Here is a 23,055-nt window from a genome sequence, read left to right as displayed (position 1 = left end):
ATTATGTTTTTTTTACTGAGTATTGTCATTAGTTGTATAGATATTTATTTATTACTTCTTTGATTCATTACCGACCTTTCAATATTGGACAATCTGTAGTTGTCTGTTCTTTAAGAGATGAAATTATATTAACCTTAAGACACTTAGTAATATGGAATTTATTTTAGGAGATATGAAGTGATTTGGCAGACATCTAACTTGCCTAAAGCACTGCCAAGGACTGTGACCACCGAAAAGCTACAACTATTTGTTTTACATTAACTGTAGCTGAAATATAAAGGAAAGCAGAACTCTGAACAATTTAAAAAATAAAATGTAGTGCTAACCATTAAATCTCTGTTATATAAAAATAAACTTGCAACAGATGGCATACAGAATCTAAACCACCTACACCTCCATTTTTTTGGTTATTTTAATATTTTTCTATCAGAGTTTCTATGTTAAAATTCTATTACATTTTCAGTTCATCCTCTTTTGTCATGTTTGTTGAGTAGCAAAAAAAAAGAAATTCATCAAGCTGCAATGTCTTGTTCTTGCACTCTAATAAAAAGGCAGATGATAATAACCAGTCATTTGGTAGACACATTTATTCGAAGTGACTTAAAGAGACTTGAGTCTGAGCTGTACGTACAGTACATGATTCTGCAGATCCACTTGGTTTTAAATTGTTTCCAAAGGGCAGAATATACAGTAACAAGGCTATACTGCTCAAGATACCACGGTTTGTTTGAGGCTGAGTTGGAGCTGAACAGGGGCTCAGCTAATAACTCCTTTTAACCGATAATAACCCCTTTTAACCGATAATAACCCCTTTTCCTCAGCAGTTGAACCTCCAATCCTCAGAACCGGATGTGAAGCTGAAAATCTTTTATTCTTCCCCCAGTGAGATGTGGGTTTCGTCAGGAGTGTGTAACTTTCTTTTTTTGGAGGGCCAATTTCATCTTAGAGTTTTGTTACTTTTAATCCACAATGAGCAAATATAATCTGTTCTCTCCTCCTTCCCTTGCTGAATTTCTTTTTTTTTTAAAAACGTATCGGCTAACCCACCCAATCAACAAAAGTTTAAGAGGAGGCATTATGGTACTTTATACTGTGTTATGCACTTTGGAACAGCTGCTCCATTGTTTCATTCTGAATGCATCCCACGGGGATGTTTCTTATCCTCATCATCTTACTGTAGAAAAACTCCTTGACCACTGAACCACATACAGTAGGTCAGCCTTAATTACCGCTTGCTGCATACAAGCTAATCAACTACTGTCCAGATGGCAAGCTGCTGTAATAATCGTTTGGTGATCGGCAATACCACCCTGGGATTTAGCCACAGTATGAGCTGATTCAAAATCTTCTAACATCATCTCCCATGTTTGAATGCTGACTAGAATTATGATGACAGCATGTTCTTGCCCTACAGGCCAGTATTCACTCTGAGATTCTTACAGCCTATGAGAGAGTACACTACCTTATCGTCTTGACCAGCAGTATAACCACTGGTCTCTTGTGGTGCAGAACACCTTTTGATCAGTTCAATGAGCAATACAGAATATCTAAGTAGGTCATTCAGAGCTTTTTTTAAAGAATGAGGATCTGGACATCCTGGCACTCTCCAAGACAGACATTTTCCACCACCTTTTACCTTTATTACTTTTATTTAACAACTTTAAGAACTAGCAAACTAGTTTTAAAAAATACACTTTAGACAAAAAATGTCCCTCTATAACAGGTTGGCCACTTTCAATCTAGGCAATAGATGTACTGAGATTGTGGAGTCAAACATATGAGCACTCTTTGAAATATTTCAGTCTACAGTCTTCTACAGAACAAGAATTATGTGGACTCTGGAAAAATGTGTGTCCTCTGGAAGCTGTCACTGACTTTTGGAAAACATTCATACAGTATCTTCATGAATACAGGCAATGCTGTAGAACACTCAAGGTATTAATGAAGCAATCCATTTGTCTCTGTATTACGGCAGCTCATTAAAATGGATAACATGAACTAGGTTGATGGTCTACATGAACTTGAAAGCATTCTAATTAATACCAAATGATCCTTTTGGCATGTATTGTCAAAGGGACATAATGAATGATTAAAGTGGTAAATGGGGCTCATCACGAACCAATAAAGGAGGGGTTTGAAGTTGAGCAGTCTAATCAAAAATGCACTTTGTTTGATAACTTTCAGAGGTAATCTTGACGGTATTACAGTATCAGAGCACATTCAGTCAGCTACAGCTACAATTTTTTGAATTGTAATGTACTATTCACTTGTAGAAAATACTTCTAAAATGAGATAATATACAGTGCCATGTGAAAGTATTCAGAACTTTCCTATTGTGTTCCATTTTCAGAAATGGGGCAATTCTTCACAGTAAACTTGCTCTATCTCTCTTAATTTGCACACAACATAATGCTGGCACCCCCATGCCTGATAACTGGGGTGGAGCTGTCGGAGTGATGCACTGTCTGGGGTTTGTGTCAGGTGAAACACTTTGCATTCAGGCCAAACAGCTCCAAATTGTGCAGTCTGACCACAAAAGCTATTGTGCTTCCAACACAATGTGTGCGGTATCGCTCACTGTATGTGTCTGTGACAAACCCATGCAAGATACAAGATGTTGGTTTTGTTCTTTTCAGATCCAAGACCTGTTTCTGGACTAGCTGGGATACTGTTGACAATTTTCTCCCATGGCAGCCACTGAAAGCCAATGAATACTTTCAAAGTTGCTGTTGGTATCCTTAACCAGTTTGCTCCTTGCCCAGCTGCTCAGTATGGCAGAACAGCCTCATCTAGTCAGTGTCTGGGAGTCCTAATGATTGACCTGACCATCAAAGAGATATTAAGAGTCTTGAAATGTTTTTGCATACTTCTTTATATCCTTTTACCTTCCTGATTCAACTGTAATCCTAAAATGTCTTGAAAACTTCCTCGGCCTTCAAGGTTGAATCTTTGCTTTACATGACTGAGAGACCTTACAATACATACTGTACCATACACAATCATGAACGCTGCATGTTTTCTTTTACATGAATGACCAGTTTATGTCTATGTATTTTGCCCTGAATGTGTGGAGTAGGTTGTGTATACAGTAACAAATACTAATGGTTACTTCAAAGTCAACCTATGCAAGGGCTGGGATATGTTTGCAAGGCACTGTGTATTACAAATTACAGTACTGTAGCTTGAGTGATACATACTGTAAACTGTCAAAAAAAAACTGAACTATTGTTTGTGCAAGAAAACACTGGAATGTATATTTTTATTTAACATGACTACTTCCAATGGGTCTTAAAATGTCACAGGTCAGATGGCTCTGAAGTACAGTAACTCAAGTGGCAACATCTCTAGCTCTCATCACAGGGTGCCACTAGTATCACTAGTATCTCCTACTGCAATTCCCCAAGGGGTGGCACACAATAGACTCAGTGCCACCAGGGTTAGGTATTAGCTGATCCAGGGCTCTCTTGCCTGTCAGAGAGACAACCTTGCAGGGATGCTGCATGCTTTGCAGTAATATCCACAAATGATGCACACTTCTCCCAATGGGTGTTGAACTTACTGTAGTGTAACTCACTAGGGAGCTTGTAATGTGCCAAGACATGAGTGGGAGGGTCAAAGTTCAGGACTCTGTGATGAGTGCCAGGACATACAGATATAATATGTTGGTTTAAACTGGGTGGGTCTATTAAAAACATGGCAGCCCTAACTTTACAAAAAAAACTTGCAGAAACCAATTTTCATCATTTTGAGCTGTGAACATGGAGATAGAGGTTTATTTCACGCCGAAAGAAAAAGACAAGAGACTGAATATTTTGGCCGCGGACAGCTGAAATGTCACTTTTCTTTTCCTTTCAGCACGGAATAAACCTTTACCTGTTCCTTTGCAGTCTACGCAGCTCCCTACTTGAACTTAAACACAGAATTTCCAAACAAAGAAAAGGTGTAGAAAATAAACTGCTATCAATGAAGTTTTAACACTTTAAAAGTCAGTTTCATAACAATTATGACACTTCAGTCAACAGCACTGACTGTTTTTAGGTGTAAAGGTTACTCAGAAGCACACAGAAAGATGGGCAGTCAAAAGCAAAACAATTATGCTATCACACTTATTTTGAATGCATGCTAAAAATGAATACCTCCTCAGCAAACTAACACATGTGCAATAGGAATTCTGTCAAATGTGTATTGACCGCCAGATGCAGTCAAAGACACTGCATTTTGTGCATTTTAGGGAAATTTAAAATTTTAGAACAATGCAATACATAAAATGTCAGTTGCTGTTAGGTAAATGTATCACAAAGTCTGACTTGTTTTTCAGAAGGCAACATGACAACATACTGTAGGAGGCTTTCATAAATTTACTTTCTGTTCCCCAGAGAAATAAAATATAAAATTCTTTATATTAAGTTTAAATCTTCAAACACATCATGTCAAATTACAGTACAGTATGTCCTAATACTTTGTTAAAACATGTATCTGTATCCTAAGGAAAGCAAATATATATCCTTAATGTGCACTGTAATACTTTAAAGAGAAAAGTCTATACTGTAAATACTTAATTCAGCATGATTTTGTTTTACGCTGTTGGATTAGAAGTGCATAAACACCTCATTTTAACTAATTAACATGCAGTTGTACTGTACTACTTCACTCTCAGATTACTCTCTTAATTTCCTATCGAGAAAATACCTGACTCATTACGCTATGTTACTGATTGTCCTGAACTAACAAAGGCTCAAATTAAAGATTTCATGATCCCAGCTAAATGAAAATGAAGCGCTTGCTGTAACTCGTGTCTAACACATAAATGTTAAGTGTTGTTTATTCATTACACAGATTCCTGCACAGATGTGTAGCTGGGTAGTGCCTCCTCCAGCACACATTTGTGTCCTTCTGTTTCACACACAAGGCAACTTCAAGGGATTGAAATCGTTTGAAACACCATTTGTTTTCTATTAAACTGCATCTTACAAAATTGTCCTTTCAACGACACTCATTCACTTTCAGACCAAGGCATCTGAGTGATTGCTTTGGAACCTAAAAAAATCTATAACTATTTTTCAGTCCAGTTGGTCTGTGGTAAATTATATTCCTCTAACTAGTACTTAGTGAAAGCAATTGTTCATATTGTATACAGTAGTTACTGAATATTTCCAAATATATCATTTTCACTCATAACCATACACCATACAACGATTCCTAAAAATATTTTAATAATTTCATATGAATATAACATATGAATATATTCTATTGCCATTGCTGTTAAAGCACAACGTTATCAAAATGTGATATCTATGGTTGCGTTAATTAACAAAGATCAGATTATACAGAGAATACGATCAAATTCTTTGAGCAATTAATGCTCAGTTTGCTGTAATTTGACGCATCTCAGAAAATGACAGAAAAGTAATTATTGCTCGCGAGACACAAAAAAAGGGGTGCCAAGCATGTTCTGCTCTTCAGTAGGAAATAACGAAAAAAACATAGCTGTCAGTTTATGTCTGAAATTTATGAGGATAATTGCTAGTAGCTACAGATCTTACTCACAGCTAAATGAATACTTCAACAGAGTGAGAGACCTTTCAAAAATTAAACTACAGTTTACTGGAAGTTTTACAGCAATGGGTATTACACTATAACTTTAAATTTCCCTTGGATTTTCCTCAGTGCACTTCAAGTTTCTTTTGGGAGAACTATCCAATTATTCTGACGCAGAAGATTATACTAAACCCTGCAACAGGATAATTTAAATAATAGCTGTTTCTCACATTCAAAATTAAAGCAATTAATTAACCTCGAGGGAGGACACAGTTAATGCACACTCTTTTACTTATTTGGAAGCTTTTGTGTAATTAATATATTCAAAACTTAATTAATAATGTAAAACTTCAACATAAATTCCACTTGTACAGAAACAACGTTAGCTCACATGACAGCCAGAAGTCATCTAGTCATCTTTAACTCCAGAGTTGTGCAAACAATATTGAAAAAGTCCAGTACAGTGGTTGTACAGTACATTTGGATTTTGTCTATATTCAAAAATGTACTATTATTTTAAAAAATTATTGTAAAAGCATACCCTTATAAATTTAATACTGTTGTATTTGCAAACTGCATTATTTACATGTATCTTTTGCAATTACAGACTCTAGTTTAAAACGGTACAAATGTCAAACACACACATGCATGCTTATATATTTTAAAGAGAAACATTGTAAGAAACATCTGAGATACATGCAAATACAGTTTTGAGATACATGTAAATAGAGCATTGAAACAATTACTTACATGCCAAATATCAAAGCACGCAAAAGCAAAATGAAGCCAGGCCACGTGGAGCGATGACAAAGTTATGAAGAAAGAATAAACAAAATGTTAGTAACGAGACAGAAATAAGAATAACACTAGTCACCATTTCCACATTGTAACTGTTCTGCATCACCATTTTAATTTGTGGGGTGAGGGGAGATGGTTTGATGGTAATTGCAAAAATCACTGGAGCAAATATACTTTAATGCATTTTTCTTGGTATTTTAATAATGTGTTTCAAACACATTAAAACATAATTTGTTTATTAATATTATGAAATGGCATTTTGAGCTAATTATATTTTAATTCTATTGCACAAGAGCCCAATTACCATCTCTAATCTTATTTTAGTTGACCTTCTATTCAATAGGCGATTTAAGCTCTAACTACTGTGTGTGACCCATTAGAAGAGGTGTTTCCACTGCTGGTAGTTGTTAGTAATTGCATTAGCCTTTTAAAAAAATATATTTTTCAATAAACCAGTATTGCCATCCTAAATATTTCCAGCTTTAAGAACAACCCGAAAGTGATTTGAGCATTTGGTGTATAATCTTACCTACTACTTCTGACATCTGCGTTATATCAATGTGAAAATGGCACGGTTCACTCATGCATATCAGAACCAACGTACTGTACTGCAGTAACAAGGAGGTGAGAAACGAACAACATGCTCATGCTCAGTACTAACCTTGCAACAGAGTTGAGCTAGTGGGCTCACTTATTTCTACACCAGGAAAATTAAAAAGGAAACATAAAGAACAAAATAAAAATTACAGCACTAGCTTGTGCACAACAAAAGAGCGCTGTGAAAATCATCTCTGAAAAGCTCAGCTCGAAGCAGAGCTGTGGTCATGTCTTAAGTGTGATTGCCAAGTGCCAATTAAGTAATGTTCTGAAAGATTAATGAATCACATTTGTAGCATATTCTCCTCATGCTTGTCAGGCTCTTTTTAGCCTCCTAGATGAGGCGAACATTTTCTTTCAAACAAAATCGAGTAAGCAGAACAAATACTTAAATCTAAATAAGAACAGACTGAATTATTGGAAATACATTGTTAGCAACAGTTCACACTCATTTCAAGGTAGCAAAGCAACTTTGGAACAACTACCTTGTATAGGAACATTTAACGTTTATTAAATCCAAAATAAAGAAAAAACTGGACTGTAGAACAACATAACCAGAAGGTTGGTGTATTCTAAAATTCACCTTAATTTATATATACTATGTATTAAATGAGAATTATCTTAGAAAGTATTTCTTAAAAAAACCTTTTTACATAATCTATGATGGTGAAAGTTTTCCAGCTGCAAAGTGTAAAAGAAATAGATTCACAATTATGTTAAATATAATACTTTAGTAAGATTAACTATGTACTGTACTTTCCTTTGATACCCTAGTAATTGAAGTTTGCAAATCATAGAAGGAAATAATTCTTTGAAAGGAAACCTGAAAAAAATGCAAAACTTAACACGCTTCCCTGGCCTGTGATTGACGCAATTCTGACAAAAATGAAAAGCAAATAGATTTTGAAACATGGTATATATTGACCATCTCATTTGAAGGAGTGGTAAAACTAAATTTGCAAAGCAATCAAATCAGCAGACATTTGAGAAGTAAAGTATAGAAACAAAATGTTAAGTGTACAGTGGGTTTTGTGTGTACAGAACATATACAGTAATGGTGTATATACAGTATACAGGATTTACTTAAAATGTTTATAGATATTAGAAAAAAACATGGACTGAAACAAGTCTTTTTTCATTTTCAGAGAAAATGCAAAGTTATTGGAGAAAGAGAAGAAACAGACAGATTCTGTTGGAAACATCTCTGAACATGTGTCTCTTTTAGTATCACAAACAGTGATCATATTAGCTGCTTCTGACAAACTAAGAACAGTTCCCCCCATTACTGCAGGCAGATACTGGGGGACACATGGGAAAATTACTGCACAATGCCTGTTGAACAAAAGGCAACTTCCACTAATTCCTCTCACAGGCCCATGGCTAGCATTGCAGGTTACTGGAGCTTCAGTGAATGACGCAAGGGAATGTGTTTCCCTCTCCCACCAGTGTCAAGGGCAGAGCTGAACCAGGCAGGGTTTTGATCAGAGCTCTGGGTTCCCTAGCGCCATCATTGCAATTGATTGTGTGTCTGCAGATACAAGAATCAATTCAGAGCAGCTACTTTTCCATTAACTGTAAGGGCTTGCACTCTTACTCATGTGCTCACTGCTAGGAAATTAGTGTTACTTTAAATAAAGCCAGGCAGCTTTCAACACTAAACAATGTCCATTTAAATACTGCAATGTACACAGTTCTCCAATTCACTTTTTGATGTGATTTTTAGTAAAATACTTAGTAAGGACATAAACGTAGTTGATATAGCGAAGATCCTAACAGTGAAGACACCTTAAATGGTTTTGTTATTGTTTGTTACTTCTTACATCTTCCAGGACACTAAAGAAGGACTTTTGCTAAATTCCCCTGCCCATGAAGAGCAAAAGCAGGGACACTTCTTCACCTAATCACAGTCAGGACCAGCTCTGTTAAAATGTCAACCCCAGTGCAACTGCGACAAAGCTCAGGTGAAGAAGGAGGTCAAAAACCTCTGCATTACACACAAATGTGGCAGGTACAGCACCAATGATAAACTCAGGGGACAGAAGAGTGCTTGGAGAGGTTCTGAAAATATTCAGGTACTTTTGGGGTATGCTGGTCACTTGGGATTCACCTGTCAATTTGCCTTCCCACTCTGCAGTGAAAGTGTTACCAGTGGACTAGTTTGCTACATATTGATCGTGCTGAGCACTGCTTTTGCTCAGAACTACTCACAAACCACTCACTTCGGCATTAAGGCAATACATGTTTGATTATAGCACGATTATAACTTTACATTCACCGTGCACTCGGAGAGATTAATTCTGAAGTGTTTTTGTTATTGTTTTACAATTACACCGAGGAAAGTTCTCCAAACAATATTAATGATAAGGGTAGGGCTCAATTATAAAGCTCAAGGTCAAGATTATGCAACTGTTTGTGAAGGTTTTCAGCACTGGCACTAGTTAAGGAATCAGCAGAGATTCTGGGATGTGGTTAATACTAAAAGTTCCATGTGAAGTGAAGTGACTTTGGTGATGATGCAAAACGTGTTAGTGTCTGGTACAGTACGTGCAATTTAAACATGCTGTGTAGTCAGAGTGGTCTTCAGTGTCAGTGTCAGAAAAGGAGCCTGAAGATTCAGAATCAAGACCACATCATGAAACGAACATCATGAGTAAAGTACAGGAACAAAACAGTAAGTGTAGGTAGTGTGTGCACGTGCAATGTAATATATATATATATAAAATATATAGCAGATATTTCAAATGTTGATAGATTTTAATGTCCCCACCATTGAAACCTCATTATCAAAATCTCCTAAGTGTCTGAAAGTACTGTGAAGTATTAAAACATCACCATCATGATTCCACTGAGAGAGATTCATTCTCAAGTAGTTTTTGTTAATGTTGTACAATTACAATCGGGGAAGTTTATACTGTCTCTAAACATTGTTCATTATATACTCACCATACAGAATTATGTTGATGTATGCACTTCCGAGTTTGTTAGTGGCAACACAAGTGTAGTTGCCATAGTTTTCCTGAGAAACATTTCTGAACGTGAGGAAGGACAGTCTGCCTCTGTTCTCAATGTCTGTGCCATTAAGTCCGTTAAGGATCCTGAAAAACAGTTTCATGGATGTGAGATGGAATACCTGTGGGCTTTCATTCTTCTTCAGACAAGTAATGCCTAATATGTCCTACAGTATAAACTAGTGCAATGATATAATAAATGATCTGTGTTTTAAGCTCACCCTATCTAAGCACACCAAAACAGTGATAAAAACAAAATATTAAAAAATAACATTCTAAACTGTACACGTTAGGGAGTAAGTCAGCCATTTTGTGCAAAAGGTAAGAAAGCTCATTGACTGCCCATGGACATTTATAAAATGTATTTAAAGGTGTTATAAAAATTATGTATTCTTATCACAAATGTACTCAAAATGTCAGTAATGGGAGGAATTTAATATTGGAACATGACCTTTTCTGGGCTTTCAAGTCACAGACTTTTGACATTTAGCAAACAGTGTAATGTTTTTTTCAGAATCTCCAGTAATCAGGAAGATTAACCTGTTCGTATTTAGTATACTGTATTTGGAACGTTGAAGAGTGACTTGACTTCATTTTCTTATTGGTAATGAGCTAAAATGTTGCACAATCTACTGTTACTGTTTATGCAATAACTTGCTAACACCAAGTGACATTCACGATACTGGTGCTGTTTTAACATTTTTAAATTCGACTGTTGCCATTTTCGAATGGGGCAGTTTAGCTAAGGCTGTAAGTATGAGTAAGTACGAACCTGTCAGCGATTTCTAGATCTGTCAGTGTGACAGACAGTGAGAGCGATTAAGCAGGTAAAATCTCTCCTGCTCCTAAGAAGGCCCACAAACTTAGAAAAAAGTGAGAAAATTGAATCTGACTGGTTAGCTGTCACAGAAAGTGAGCAGAATTATATTCATATAATTTATATATAATTTATCAAATGAGTCTTTTAAATTTAATCTTTTGGGATTCCATATTCAAACAGTTGAATTTCATTTGGCCCCTCAGTGTTTTGATGATAGGACCCCTGTGCTGTATTTATCCTTCATCTCTCTGTGTATATTTATAGATCAGTATCTCTGAAGTCTCTAATCACACAGGAACTCTTTTAAGCCATTAATGTGCAACATTTTGGAAACACTTTATTTCAGTGTTATAACAATACGTTATAATCACATGTATAATACTTTATAGGGATATACTGTATGCACAAAGGACACAGTATCTGCATAAGACATGGCATTCATTCAATTTCCCGTACTTGGTATGATCCACAATAAAAACTGTGCTAAAACAAATCTCATGACTTCTTCTACACAGGTTACAGTATGTCATGTCAAGGGATTGTGAAGCCATTATACAGAAACATTCAAACAAGGTATTTCCAATATTGTTTTTCTAGAGAATATTAAGAATCTAAATGGCACGTGAAATGCGGCTATTTTAAGGATATGAACGTTTGTCAAAACATCTCTTATGTGCAAAAAAATAGCAATGATAACCCGAGATTATTGGATGAACAGTTAATATTCCATCTATGAATTAGAAACAAGGTGAAACCTTGGTGCACCGTCAGACAAAAACTGGTTTTGTTTTGTAAGTAAGTTGTATGTAAGCATTTCTTTTTTCTGTTGGATGAAAAAAAGGTTTTGCTAAAAATATATTATGAGGGATGTAATTTTACAGAAAGTTAACCCTGGTAAATCTTTATTCTTTGTAAGCAGATGCACACAAATATATAAAAAAAAGTTTTTTGAAATGTACTATCGAATAAATTGTGAATGAATGTACTTTAACAGCACTTCATAGAATAGCAGATGACAGAAGTTAAATATTTTTGACAGAACTTATTAATTCAAATGTACAGAACACCAACCGTGTAACCCTGTCTCTACATCTGTAGACATCAGAGATCAACAAATTGGAAACATTTCAATTTCTACTTGGGTTATTGATTTCTGTACAATAACGTTTGTTTTTTTCATACTGTATTGCAATCCAATGACTTTTTTCACAATCTGTTCCCACTTCAGTTATAAGAATGAACATGTTAAAATTAAATTAAGTTGGGTGATTAATATAGGATTGTTACCTTCTATCATCTCTGTACCACTCAAAGACTGCTGAAGGCACAGCATCTGCTTCACAACGTAGAATCGCCTTCTGCCCCAGTGGAACTCCTATGTCTTTAGCTTCTGAGATAGCTGGAGGAACTACAGACACACGATGGGCAAATTACTTATAAATGGAAGCCTGTGCGTGCAAACAAACTATATATATATACAGTATATATATATGGCATTACTGAATAGAAAACACTGCAAGATTATTAAATTATATTGTTAATAATGCATCAAAATAGAACAGGAAAGAAAATGCAGTCAGAGAAGGAAAAGGAAGTTGCTTTTGAAAGTAATGAAACAAAAAAAAATCACAGTGAGATTCTGTGAAACCCGAGCCTTTCTCTCAGCTTGGGGAAAAAAAATCAATAAGAGTAGAGCGTCCTTCCAATTCCACACACCAGATGATTCTGAATTTCTTTATGTTAAGGCCAGACCAGACACCTCAACAAGACACCAGATCCATTTCCGGGACAGAGTACACAATCTTTATCCCCAAGGCTGTGCCGTCTCTCTGAGGAAGCCAACAGAAGATCTCAACATCTGTGACTTTTATAGTCTTGCTGTGGATATAAACGATTTAAAAAAAAACCCGAAAAGATGGAAAACAATACTCTCAACAGTCCTGTAAGTGAAAAAACTGTCTTCACACAATAATTTGAAGTTGTGCACAGTATGCTGCATTTTTTATACGGCCAGAGAATCACTATTTGTTCATACTGTACTGTACATCGGTCACAGAGAAAAATGGAGAAGAATGCAGATCAGCTTACAGTTCACTGTTACTTTTACTTTTTGTACATCAACTGAAGCCTCATTTGATGCGCTGCACTCGTATATCCCCTCTTTCTGCCTGGTGATCGCCGGGATTTCCAAATACTCCTCCTCCGAAACAGGACCCTGAGCTGAAAGAGAGGAAAACACCACACAACTTCAAAGCAGCATCCCAGAAAACATCCCAGAGAAGTGGGGGAAAAAACGTCATTTCGAAATGGTAACTTGTCCATGGAATACAACCTTGTAAATTTGATGGATGACTGCTCCATAAAGAATTTAAATTCCGTTGCCATTTCCTTGCCCAGCTCTCATAAGTTATCTCATATGAGAGATCCATCACAAAGAATTTGCTTTCTCATTCCAGCATAAAAAAGAGTACCTTGGCTACTTTTTCTGAGATCCTTTTCATGCTTAGTATCAGTCCAACCATTCTAATATCCACGCTGGCCCGACTGAACTTTTAATCATTTTTGACGATTTATGGGATGGTGTGCTTTTATAAGAAACGCAGAGGTACAGTACCATTAAATATTTTAAAGCTGCTTTAGATACTGTAATGTCAAAATGCAATAAATCGCCAATCTCAGGGGTGGGAATCGTATGAGGTTTTGCCGAAGTTTTTTATTTTAACCAGATTATATTTAGGCGATGACATTAACAATCAAGTATTAAGTGCCCCAAGGCTTCAGAGGTCTACGTTGATGCTCTGACATGATTATTCTCTTAAACCAGTGTGACAGAATGTAGTTTCTATGTGCAGATCCATTTAGAAGCCTGTTTAGAAAAGATCAATAACAAACTCAAACACACTTGGAATCTAGCATTAGCTATGACCTAAAATCTTAACTGCTGTACGGGGCAGTGCCATTTATCCCGATTACCCATATTTAGTCACTTAGGCTTTTTCATAACAAGGGACTTAATTGACATAAACGTCTCCCAACCCTACCTTCCCCCTTTCAGCAGTTACAGCAGGCAACCAGGAAGGACTGAAATAGCATCTTAGAGGTTTAAGATTATAAAACCATAAATGATAACAATAATATTCTTCAGACCATCTAGCTCATTTGAGTCGTGGTGACTTACTGATCTTTTACAACATGGCTGTGTAGTCTGTTTGAGCTTCCCATAGCCTTCTATATGAAAAGTGTCTGCTGTTCTTTTTTAAATGTACCATACAGTATTTGCCCATAGTTTCCACTGGTGTCTCCTAGTTTGTGTTTCACTACTGATTCTGGAATAGTTTATTGGGCTGACAATATCTTTGATGATTTTGAAATGTTCAGCCAGGTCCTCTCGAATTCTTCTGTGTTCACGTTTTAATCATTTTAGCATATCAGTGTAGGATATTCTGGAAAATTATATACTGTATACAGTGTGCACAAACATCTAGATATCTTTCAGTAGTTCAGTGTTTCATGTAGAGTTAAAGGTTTTAATATGCTGAATAATGAAACTTTGGAATTCACTGAAAACAAAATTATCTTTTCAATATAGGATGCACTATTTACAGTATCTTGCTTTTAAAATCCACTATACATCAATCAGATTTGCATGTACAGTATAAGACCAGCATTTGTATGTTGTAATGGGATTCCTGGTCATGTTAGAAGCCTTTTGATACATTTTGAGTCATCCCTGGTTAGTTTTCACTCTTTTAAATGTACAATACAATGTAGTCTAGCATTTTTTTAAATATCCTCTTACTTAAGTTAAGGCCTGATGAAATCTGACCAAAATATAAACCAATTCCTGAATGGAACACATTTTAGTCTGGAGCAATTGATCTTCAGCGAGAAAACTATTATCTGCAGTACTGATGACCTCGCAGAACATGGCTAAGTACTCAAAGCAACATTTATAAAATGCTGTTATAGTGGATTGTACAGTAGCTATATTTTATATAAGGTTTTGTTCCAGCACACGTACTCTACCTGACACACAAAGTGGAGAGGTATTATTATCAAAAACTTGTGATGAAATCGGCTTCCTTATTACAGCATATATCGATGCGTCTATGAGACTTGCATTTGTGCTGCTCAGTTTTAAATGACAATTTTTTAACAATTAAAGTGCAACAGAAAAAAAAACATTTACTCATTCAGCTCTACACTGACATTTAATGCCTTTGTTTTCTGACTTTCACGGCAAGGCTGGAGTTTGTCAAGTCATTTCACAACATCATAAATTCTGCTTTACCAATGATCTCTTCTGTAACCCATCACCTTGTTGTCAGCCTGACTGTGAAGAAAATATATTTTTCCTTACATGTTCATATAAAGTGATTTTCATTTGTACACTCTTTTACAGGGTCTTGTACAGTACAACAAGAGTGCCCATTTCTCAGTCTGCCTCTCCTAGTCTGGAGTCCTAATCTCTACTCCATACAGTACATACACATGGGAGACAGAGTTTTGGTAGAATAACTTTCCCAAAATGTACAGTTGACCTACTTTTTCCTAGAGTAATTTCAGCTTATATACTGTAAAACAGGTCACACATGTTTAATAACTCACTAAAGCTATTTGTTTTGACGACCAATAGTCACTGCAATCGGACATTCCCAAAGACAGAAACTGATGGTTTGCACTGTCTCCTTTCTATCGATATGTCCTTTATGATTAAATACTACTTGAAAGCTTGTCGAAATAAAGTGCATTAAATTCATGAGGTTACCTAGCTTAATTCCTTGCCCCGGATCTCTGATAATGGTAGCTTATCATCTTCAAAGGTCCATTTGTAGTTAAGCAAATCTTTAGAATTCATTGTTCCCTAAAAGCCAATACTCCTGATGATCACTTTGTAGCTGTAAGTAGCTCCATATATTCTATTGCCCTCATTTGTTTGTGAGTGAGCTTTGGGATTTATGTCTGAACCTCTGAAAGACATCATGAATGCTAAGTGAGTGACAATAGAGAAGAATGTCGCTAGGGGTCGACATACTTCCTAGACTGGAGATCTGATAACTGTACAGTAGTTTCATGCTTTGCCTGTGTTTTTTCTGAAAACTCACATTTTATGTACTTGCTAAAACAATAGATAAAGGCACACTCAAAGCGAGGGTAATTTAAAGCTGGTGATAAAGTTTGGGATCTATTATATTAAATGCCATTATATCATTCCATTATATTATATTGCTCAGTCTGAATTCATGAATATACTGTAAAACTGTAAGACAACATTGTAGTACTCCCAGTTTAAAAAAATATGAGTAATAAAATGCGCTTCCTAAACTTCCTAAAAGATGACAAGTGATACCAAGTAGTTTTCTTTGATATTCCCAAGTGTTTGAGAATGACAGCAATCAAAGGTGCGCACAATAACATAAATGAGTCTGAAAAGACAAATCACTCACACCAGAGATCGTTAGAATCGTTAGAGGACTCTGCTTACCTGACAAGGAATGCCAAGAGAACTGCAACAGAGCCTTCAAGTGTTAAAATACTTATTTTCTCATATTTAGCCACTGAATCACCATTAATCCCAAACAAAACCTTCCTACTTATTTGTCATGTTCACACACTACACCGGAGCCAACATAGCAAAGAAACTAATTTATAGCTTATTAGGAATCACAACAACCATGCAATGACTGTACATACAGTACTTACATATACAGTATCAAGTTGCAGAAAAGTGTGCAACGTGCAATATAACAATAACAGAAATGTATCATTGTCCTTAGTTTGTCCCACCAGGAATATGAGGGAGATCTCCCCAGCACAGTGTGGTTACCCAAGGTTGCAGCTTTCTAACAGTCCGTTTGTACAATAAGGTAAGATCTGTGACCAACTTAAAGAAATGGATAAGATTGAAACTGGGCAGATAATTTGGAACCACTGAAAACCCTCCTTCTTTTGAAGGGACCAGTCACAACCTCTTTCTTTTTTTCTTGCAGCACAGCTGGGCAGAAAAAAAAAGTACTAGGATGTGAGAAGCACTGATTCTATTTTAGACACTAGTTGAAAAGAATGTACATTCACCTACTGTAGGAGAAGAAAACAATAGGGAAAACTCAGTACATCTCTAAACCCACCTCAAAACACAACCGATCACCAGCAATTTAAAGTGTACTGTACTAACCACTTCGCAGTCTTACCCTTGAGCTTCACTGTTCACCTCTATCAACCCTTGTTTCTGCTTACTCAGTTTAGTATTAACCCTGCCTAAAACAAGGTCATGTAAACATAAACTTAAAATCACAAGTTAATTCACCAGAGTTTAAAGATGTTCATTTTTATGAACATTGTCACATTTCATACATCTGTTAGCTCTGATGTATGTAAATCACTTACTGTACAAAGAATTCCTAATGAAAAATACAAATGGTGAAAAAAAATAATGGACAGTTTATCATGATCTCTCTTATAGGTGAGACAGTACTTTAACAGGAAACTCTCTGAGAAACGCCTTTCATTCAGTCAAGAAATAAATTTTAGATGTTGGTTAACCTGGTGTCAAAAGCTGTTGAGAAAAATGACAATTTCTGAGCACATGCTGCTTACCCTTCATTGCAGGGATCTCTGAATTCCTCAAATCATCAAATAAAAGGTTGTAGACCGTTCTACTGTATGTTGCAAACTAAAGCGATAATTTACTCCATCACGCTAGTAAATATAGTGACTTTAATTTTATAGAAAACAGACCTTTTCACACTTTACTACCGAAAAACCAACACTTGAGCAAGAAATGAATAAAACAGTAGGCCTGCAAGAGTTTCCATTATTGATGAAGATACCTTAGAATTATTAGTATTTTTTCAGCAAAACATATTTGTGCTTACTCATAAAAATAGCTCAGATAATTAGGTCTGTTTGAAACATGTTACTTTTGCTGACCGGTTCAAGAGAAGGCTGTTAGTTACTCCCTTTATGATGCACCAGATGTTTGTTAAACTAATATTTTAAATGGAATACACAGGACACAGAACATCTGATCTGTTTTGCGTCCAAGGTGCTCATGGGTGTAAGCTCATTTTTCACAAGCGCGCACAAGCAGGAATGAAAATCAGACTCGAATGCCATACTGTAGGTAGGGCTTGCTATTTTAAATCACAAAGTGGAAGGATAGATTGCTGTCCTGTACAAAAGGCAGACAAATTCTCCCTCTATGTACAGTACACCTAGGAAAACAAAAAAAAAATGCATACTGTAGGACCCTGCAATATTTTAAGACATTAAAAAGAGCTGGCTTCCACAATTACAGACTTGTCAAAGAAAGTCTTGCAACAGCAATAATCCCATGCCCATTACCAGCCTGCCTTCCCATTCCTGATCTCTCCAAAAAGACTGGAATAGAGAGAGGATAGCCGCAACAGCCCTGACACTGAAAAACATAAATAATAGCATTCCCCTCCCCCTCCCACCAGCGCAGCATGGATGAGCCATGGCTGGTACATTAGGTAGATTATCATCTACAAGAAACAGAGGAAAATAGACCGATTGCAAGGCTGAGGGAGAAACAGCTCCTCATCCATCACCCCTCTGCTAGAGAAAAAAAAAAGTTGTATCGTGACAAACAAAGAAAGCAGGAACCTGTTATCTGATGCCCTTCACTAAAACATCCATCTAAAAAAAATAAAAAGGGATAAATTTGTGAATGATAAGGGGAGAGGTTTGTGGAAAAACCCAGAGCAAGATGATGTTCTTGAAATTTCTTGACCACCCCAATGAGAGACACAGGCTGGAACACTGAAACTTTGCGCTTCTGTTGTTTTTTCATTCGTATGAGTTTTAAATTAAATCTACTGTATTTAATGTCACCAGCTATAATGTAGCTTGTAAAAGGACTACATTAATATCAGTGATAACAGTTGTGAAATTACTGCCTAATATTGCTTTAATGTTGTTCAGAGTCACAGATGAGCCAGGCTGCAATCGAGTGCAACCAAAAGTGTAAGACTTTTCCCTGAAAGTACATTTCATGACCTTTTGTTATTTTATAAAACAACTGATTCTAATTGATTTTAGCTATTGATTCCATAAAAAAAACACATAATGCAAAAGGAGCTGTCATTTGGCAATGAGTCGCATACAGTACATTCACCTTCAATAGAAACAACCCCAAATATATACAGAAAATGCTTATTCTATAGAGCGCTTTAAAAGGTGGTTAACCTGAGGTCTTCTTCTGATTCCAGTTGTTATATGATATTGAGATCTGTTAGTGTTTCACTGGTGTAATAAGGTCTTTGACTGAGGTTCGCAAGGTAATGGCAATACTTTCTGGAAATGGTCACTATACAAGTGAGACCAACATGAAAAACCAGCTACTCCTGTTACCCTGCTCTGAATTAAACTCAACTAAGAGACCAAATAACGAACAAGTTAAAGGTTTATTTCCATGCTGAAATGAGAAGAAAGGAAACACAACGTTTCGGCTGTGGAGCCGTCTTTGGGTGTGAGCTAGTGAGAAGGCTCCACAGCCGAAATGTTGTTTCCTTTCTTCTCTATCCAGCATGGAAATAAACCTTTAACTTGTTCCTTTGCAGCCTACGCATGCTGAGGCAGCTGCCTCCTTGAACTACTAAGAGAGCAACATGTTGTTACATCCTCTGTCATTCCTTGTAGATTTAAAGCAAATCCAAGAAAGCAGAATGCTGACTGGATTCAACCCATCCATATAATGTTAATAAAATGAGGCAGTTATACTCCCCATGTACCACAGGAGGGAACAAGAGATGAGAAGCCCCAGAGGACAGTGCCATTTCTTATAGTGAACAGGCGGTGTTTTGTTTTCCTTATCTCCCCTTAGATCACATTCCTGGACAGCTTGTCTTTGACTCAGTTCATCAGAAGCTACGGCTCATTTGTTTGGCTACAGAGAATAACAGAAAGCACAATATGGAAATAAAATCTGTTAGCACTGTTGCAAAATACAGTTCTTGCCACTTTTATGATCATGGGCTTTCACCATTGTGCAAAAAAAGAAGAAGAAGAAAGAACATAAAAAAACAGACATACAATTTTGCCAATCCTGTTCCTAAAACGACAGAGAACTTTTTTTAGGACAAGCAAAGCTGGTTTCAATTTCCCTGCGTTTTTTTTGTACCAAATGCATTTTTCATTTACTGAACTAAAAGACATTTTATACTGTTTCAACTCTTTTCTGCTATTTTCTTTAAAAAGAGGTCATATGAATCAAGATGATAGTTTTCAGTAAATTATCTCAAGCTATTCTATGTTGTACCTGTCAATCATCTCTACCACTTCAGTGGTAAGAAACAACGCTTCATCATGATTTAATTACAAGGGACCACAACCCTACTCGTATCTTTGTTGAAAGGAAAAGAAATATATATTTTTTTAATTCTGCAATGGTTTTAACCCTTTTCTTTCACATAAACATTAAGTGTAAAAATAGGTTTTCAAATAATTAATAATAGAATCATTGACTTCATGATGCACTCTCCACAGCTGGCAAGAATGCAGTGGGGGAATAGGTTAAAAGTGGCACAGCGACGTCTGGCATAATTATTCTGGCACACAATTTATTCTGCTACAAAACAAAGCCAGCATAAAGTCATGTGTTTCAAATTTGTGATTGTCTGGGTGTGTAAAAGATTTAATCTGAAATAGAACACTTTTTTTTATTTACAGTATGTCAGGCACCACAAAGAACACCAATAGCCACTTTAAAAAAATGTGATTTAACTTAAAACATCATCCCACAGTACAGTATAAGGCACTCAAAGATGTATATTAGCTCAGCTGTTATATACAGTAGGCAGACCTTTGTACACACAGTGAAACCCTGTTTTGTTGAAGAAACTCAAGCACAGTTAGAATTGTATTATGGAGTTCAAGGTCAGAAATATGTGACTTTTACTTCTGCTGCAGTATTGCCTTAGTGTGCAGGTTTGCACATTGTTTTCATCACAGTACTGTAAGTAGTGACTGCAATCAGCAAAGTACCAGGTTTTGTTGACAAGGTTTTGCAGTTTTCCTGGGAACTAACTGACCTGCATAGTCTGTAAATTGTGACAAAATTGCTTCAACTAATGAAGTTCAGGGCACAATCAAGTATTCATGCCGTAGTACTTGACCACAGGATCACGATCACACTCAGTTTCAGTATTACAAATATTTCCATTAGAGCAACCTCAACCACACAACAGATGATGAAAGAGAGGTGTGAAGTTTCTAAATCTGTTGATTTGAGGGTTAGCTTTGGGAAAGCCATATTGTAGTGGCCTCAAGTGTAATTTTGCCAGGACATCAGGGTCAACACCCTTAATCTACTGCAATACCTACCGTAGACTGCTATTTTCTGTCAGATAGGCTGGTAAAAATACAATGGAAGATAATTACTGCAGCCACAGACCTCCAAAGATGCTGAGAAAGTGCAAAACGTCATGCCAAACATCTTGTATGAAAAGGTTTCAGAGATGCTGACTTTCAGAAGCTAAGAATACCACAAACACAGAAGCTGAACTTTTCCTTACCCCAACAAAAATAGACCATTCCCCAAAGGCACAGCTACTGTACTTGCTCTGCAGGCTGGGGATGCACACATTAACATTTCTAAAGCAGTCCTATTCTTCCTAGAAACAAAGAGATCCTGATGTTTGCTTTCCACTGGTGGCCAAATATCTGGTTTTAATCTAATCTACTGTAAGTCAATAAAATCGATAGTAATAAAAAAGTTACCATAATAAGTGGAGAGAGAAAATTCCAGCTTTCAAACTTTTGAGGTATTTTGTAAAGCAATGTGGGGTATTTTTTTGTAAACAGCTAAGGTTTACCTGTCAAACCTGTATCCCGTCCTTGAAATGTAGATAAGGAGACTATTACAGTGACAAGCCAAATAGTTTTCATCAGACACTCTCTGATCCGTTATAACAATACTGAGTGGCAGGTTCTATTCTGTTGAAGCCCACAAGCCATCTATCCATCATAAACCTGAATATAACAATCAGTCCTCTATCTGCTGTGCTTGTGCTCTGACTTTTTATGAGAGACCCAGCCAGAGGTAGAATATTGTGTTTTTTTCCACATTTATTTTATAATTTGTCAGTGGCTTGCATCTGCTGAACTGAGAGACCAGTCCTCCTTAGTTATGGCACCTTTCTTGGTGGAAGCAGTTTGATATAAATGTGACAGAAGACGCAGTTTTTAATGCATCGTCTCGACCTTCCATCTGCACATTTCTGTGCATGTGAAGGAACACATTTACGAGAGCGATTGACATAGAAGAATGACAAAAACATTTTTTTTAAAGTACAAGACACTGCTGAGCATCCAAACTCTTGAGAATGAGAAACAGAAAAAATCGAAAATAAATAATTTGGACATACTGTACATTCATCAAAGGCGTCTCACATTATCGTAATGCTAACTTTTAAAATACTTTCACTAACGTGCGCAGGACTCTTTAAAGGCTAAGCACTGATGCTGTTTGAAATGTAATTAAACACAGCCATTCTAGAATGCGTATTGCCATTTGCGGCTTTGCCTCACATGATAAAATCTAGGTGGACAGATATTTATATTTGCCGTACACCAGTTATAAAAGTAATATGGCTAAATTGACATGTCCTTAGTAGCAATAAAATTCTAGTAAAACAAAATCCATCTCGACAGAACCCTCAGGCTAAAAAGCAACATGCACCTTAATCTGTCTATACCTTTCTTTTCTTTAAAGTCATGTGCCCATTGCGCTCTCCTCTTTATTAAATTGTTTCACTTGCACGATTTTTGCTTAAAGGTAAAATACATTTCCACTTTGTGTGTCACAACAGATGTTGTAGCTTTAGATATTAGCATTCTTATTCTTTCCCAGGTGGACAAAATTGCTCAAATTGTGTATTGCTTCTTGAGTCTAGAAACTTACACATTACTTGGTTTGAGATTCCCAACTGGAAATTACAAAACCATACACACACCAAAATAGAAGTATGTGTAAAGTGCTGTTACATACAGTACTACTACCATTGTTGCTAGTGACAAAAAGTTGCAAACCAAAATTCCAAAATGGAAAATAAAATACAATAATGAACTTCTACTGCAAGATAACATGAAATAGTATACAGGGCACAGAAGAGGTGTTTTAACCAGCTGAGTAATATAGACCTCTGCATTGTAAAGTAAAGATCAGGTCTGCCTGGCTCAGGCTCATGGTGTGGCGATTATTTTGTCTAGAAAGACAGGGATTGGAAATATAACATGTACATTTAAAACCCAGGAGTCAAACCCCTCTCCTGT

At 36.4% G+C, this 23,055-nt stretch overlaps 1 protein-coding gene across 6 annotated transcripts in view; it reads right to left on the bottom strand.

Moving 5' to 3' along the window:
• ntm (neurotrimin) overlaps positions 1-23,055 on the bottom strand; it is a 357,038-nt gene that overhangs the window by 3,437 nt on the left and 330,546 nt on the right. For 4 of the 6 annotated variants that reach the window (XM_088619206.1, XM_088619209.1, XM_088619205.1 and 1 more), the window contains 4 exons: positions 12,850-12,981; positions 12,049-12,169; positions 9,877-10,028; positions 6,998-7,033 (listed from right to left, as the gene is read on the bottom strand). In XM_088619206.1, coding sequence (XP_088475332.1) covers positions 6,998-7,033; positions 9,877-10,028; positions 12,049-12,169; positions 12,850-12,981 — 441 coding nt within the window. The remainder of the gene's footprint in view (positions 1-6,997; positions 7,034-9,876; positions 10,029-12,048; positions 12,170-12,849; positions 12,982-23,055) is intronic. The other 2 variants (XM_088619208.1, XM_088619207.1) reach the window with 1 other exon arrangement.

This window comes from Lepisosteus platostomus, chromosome 25 (genome assembly GCF_059453375.1).
Source record: "Lepisosteus platostomus isolate fLepPlt1 chromosome 25, fLepPlt1.hap1, whole genome shotgun sequence".
Lineage (NCBI taxonomy): Eukaryota > Metazoa > Chordata > Actinopteri > Semionotiformes > Lepisosteidae > Lepisosteus > Lepisosteus platostomus.
Note: the sequence above shows the minus strand (reverse complement) of the source record. Positions and strands in the feature narration are given on the sequence as shown.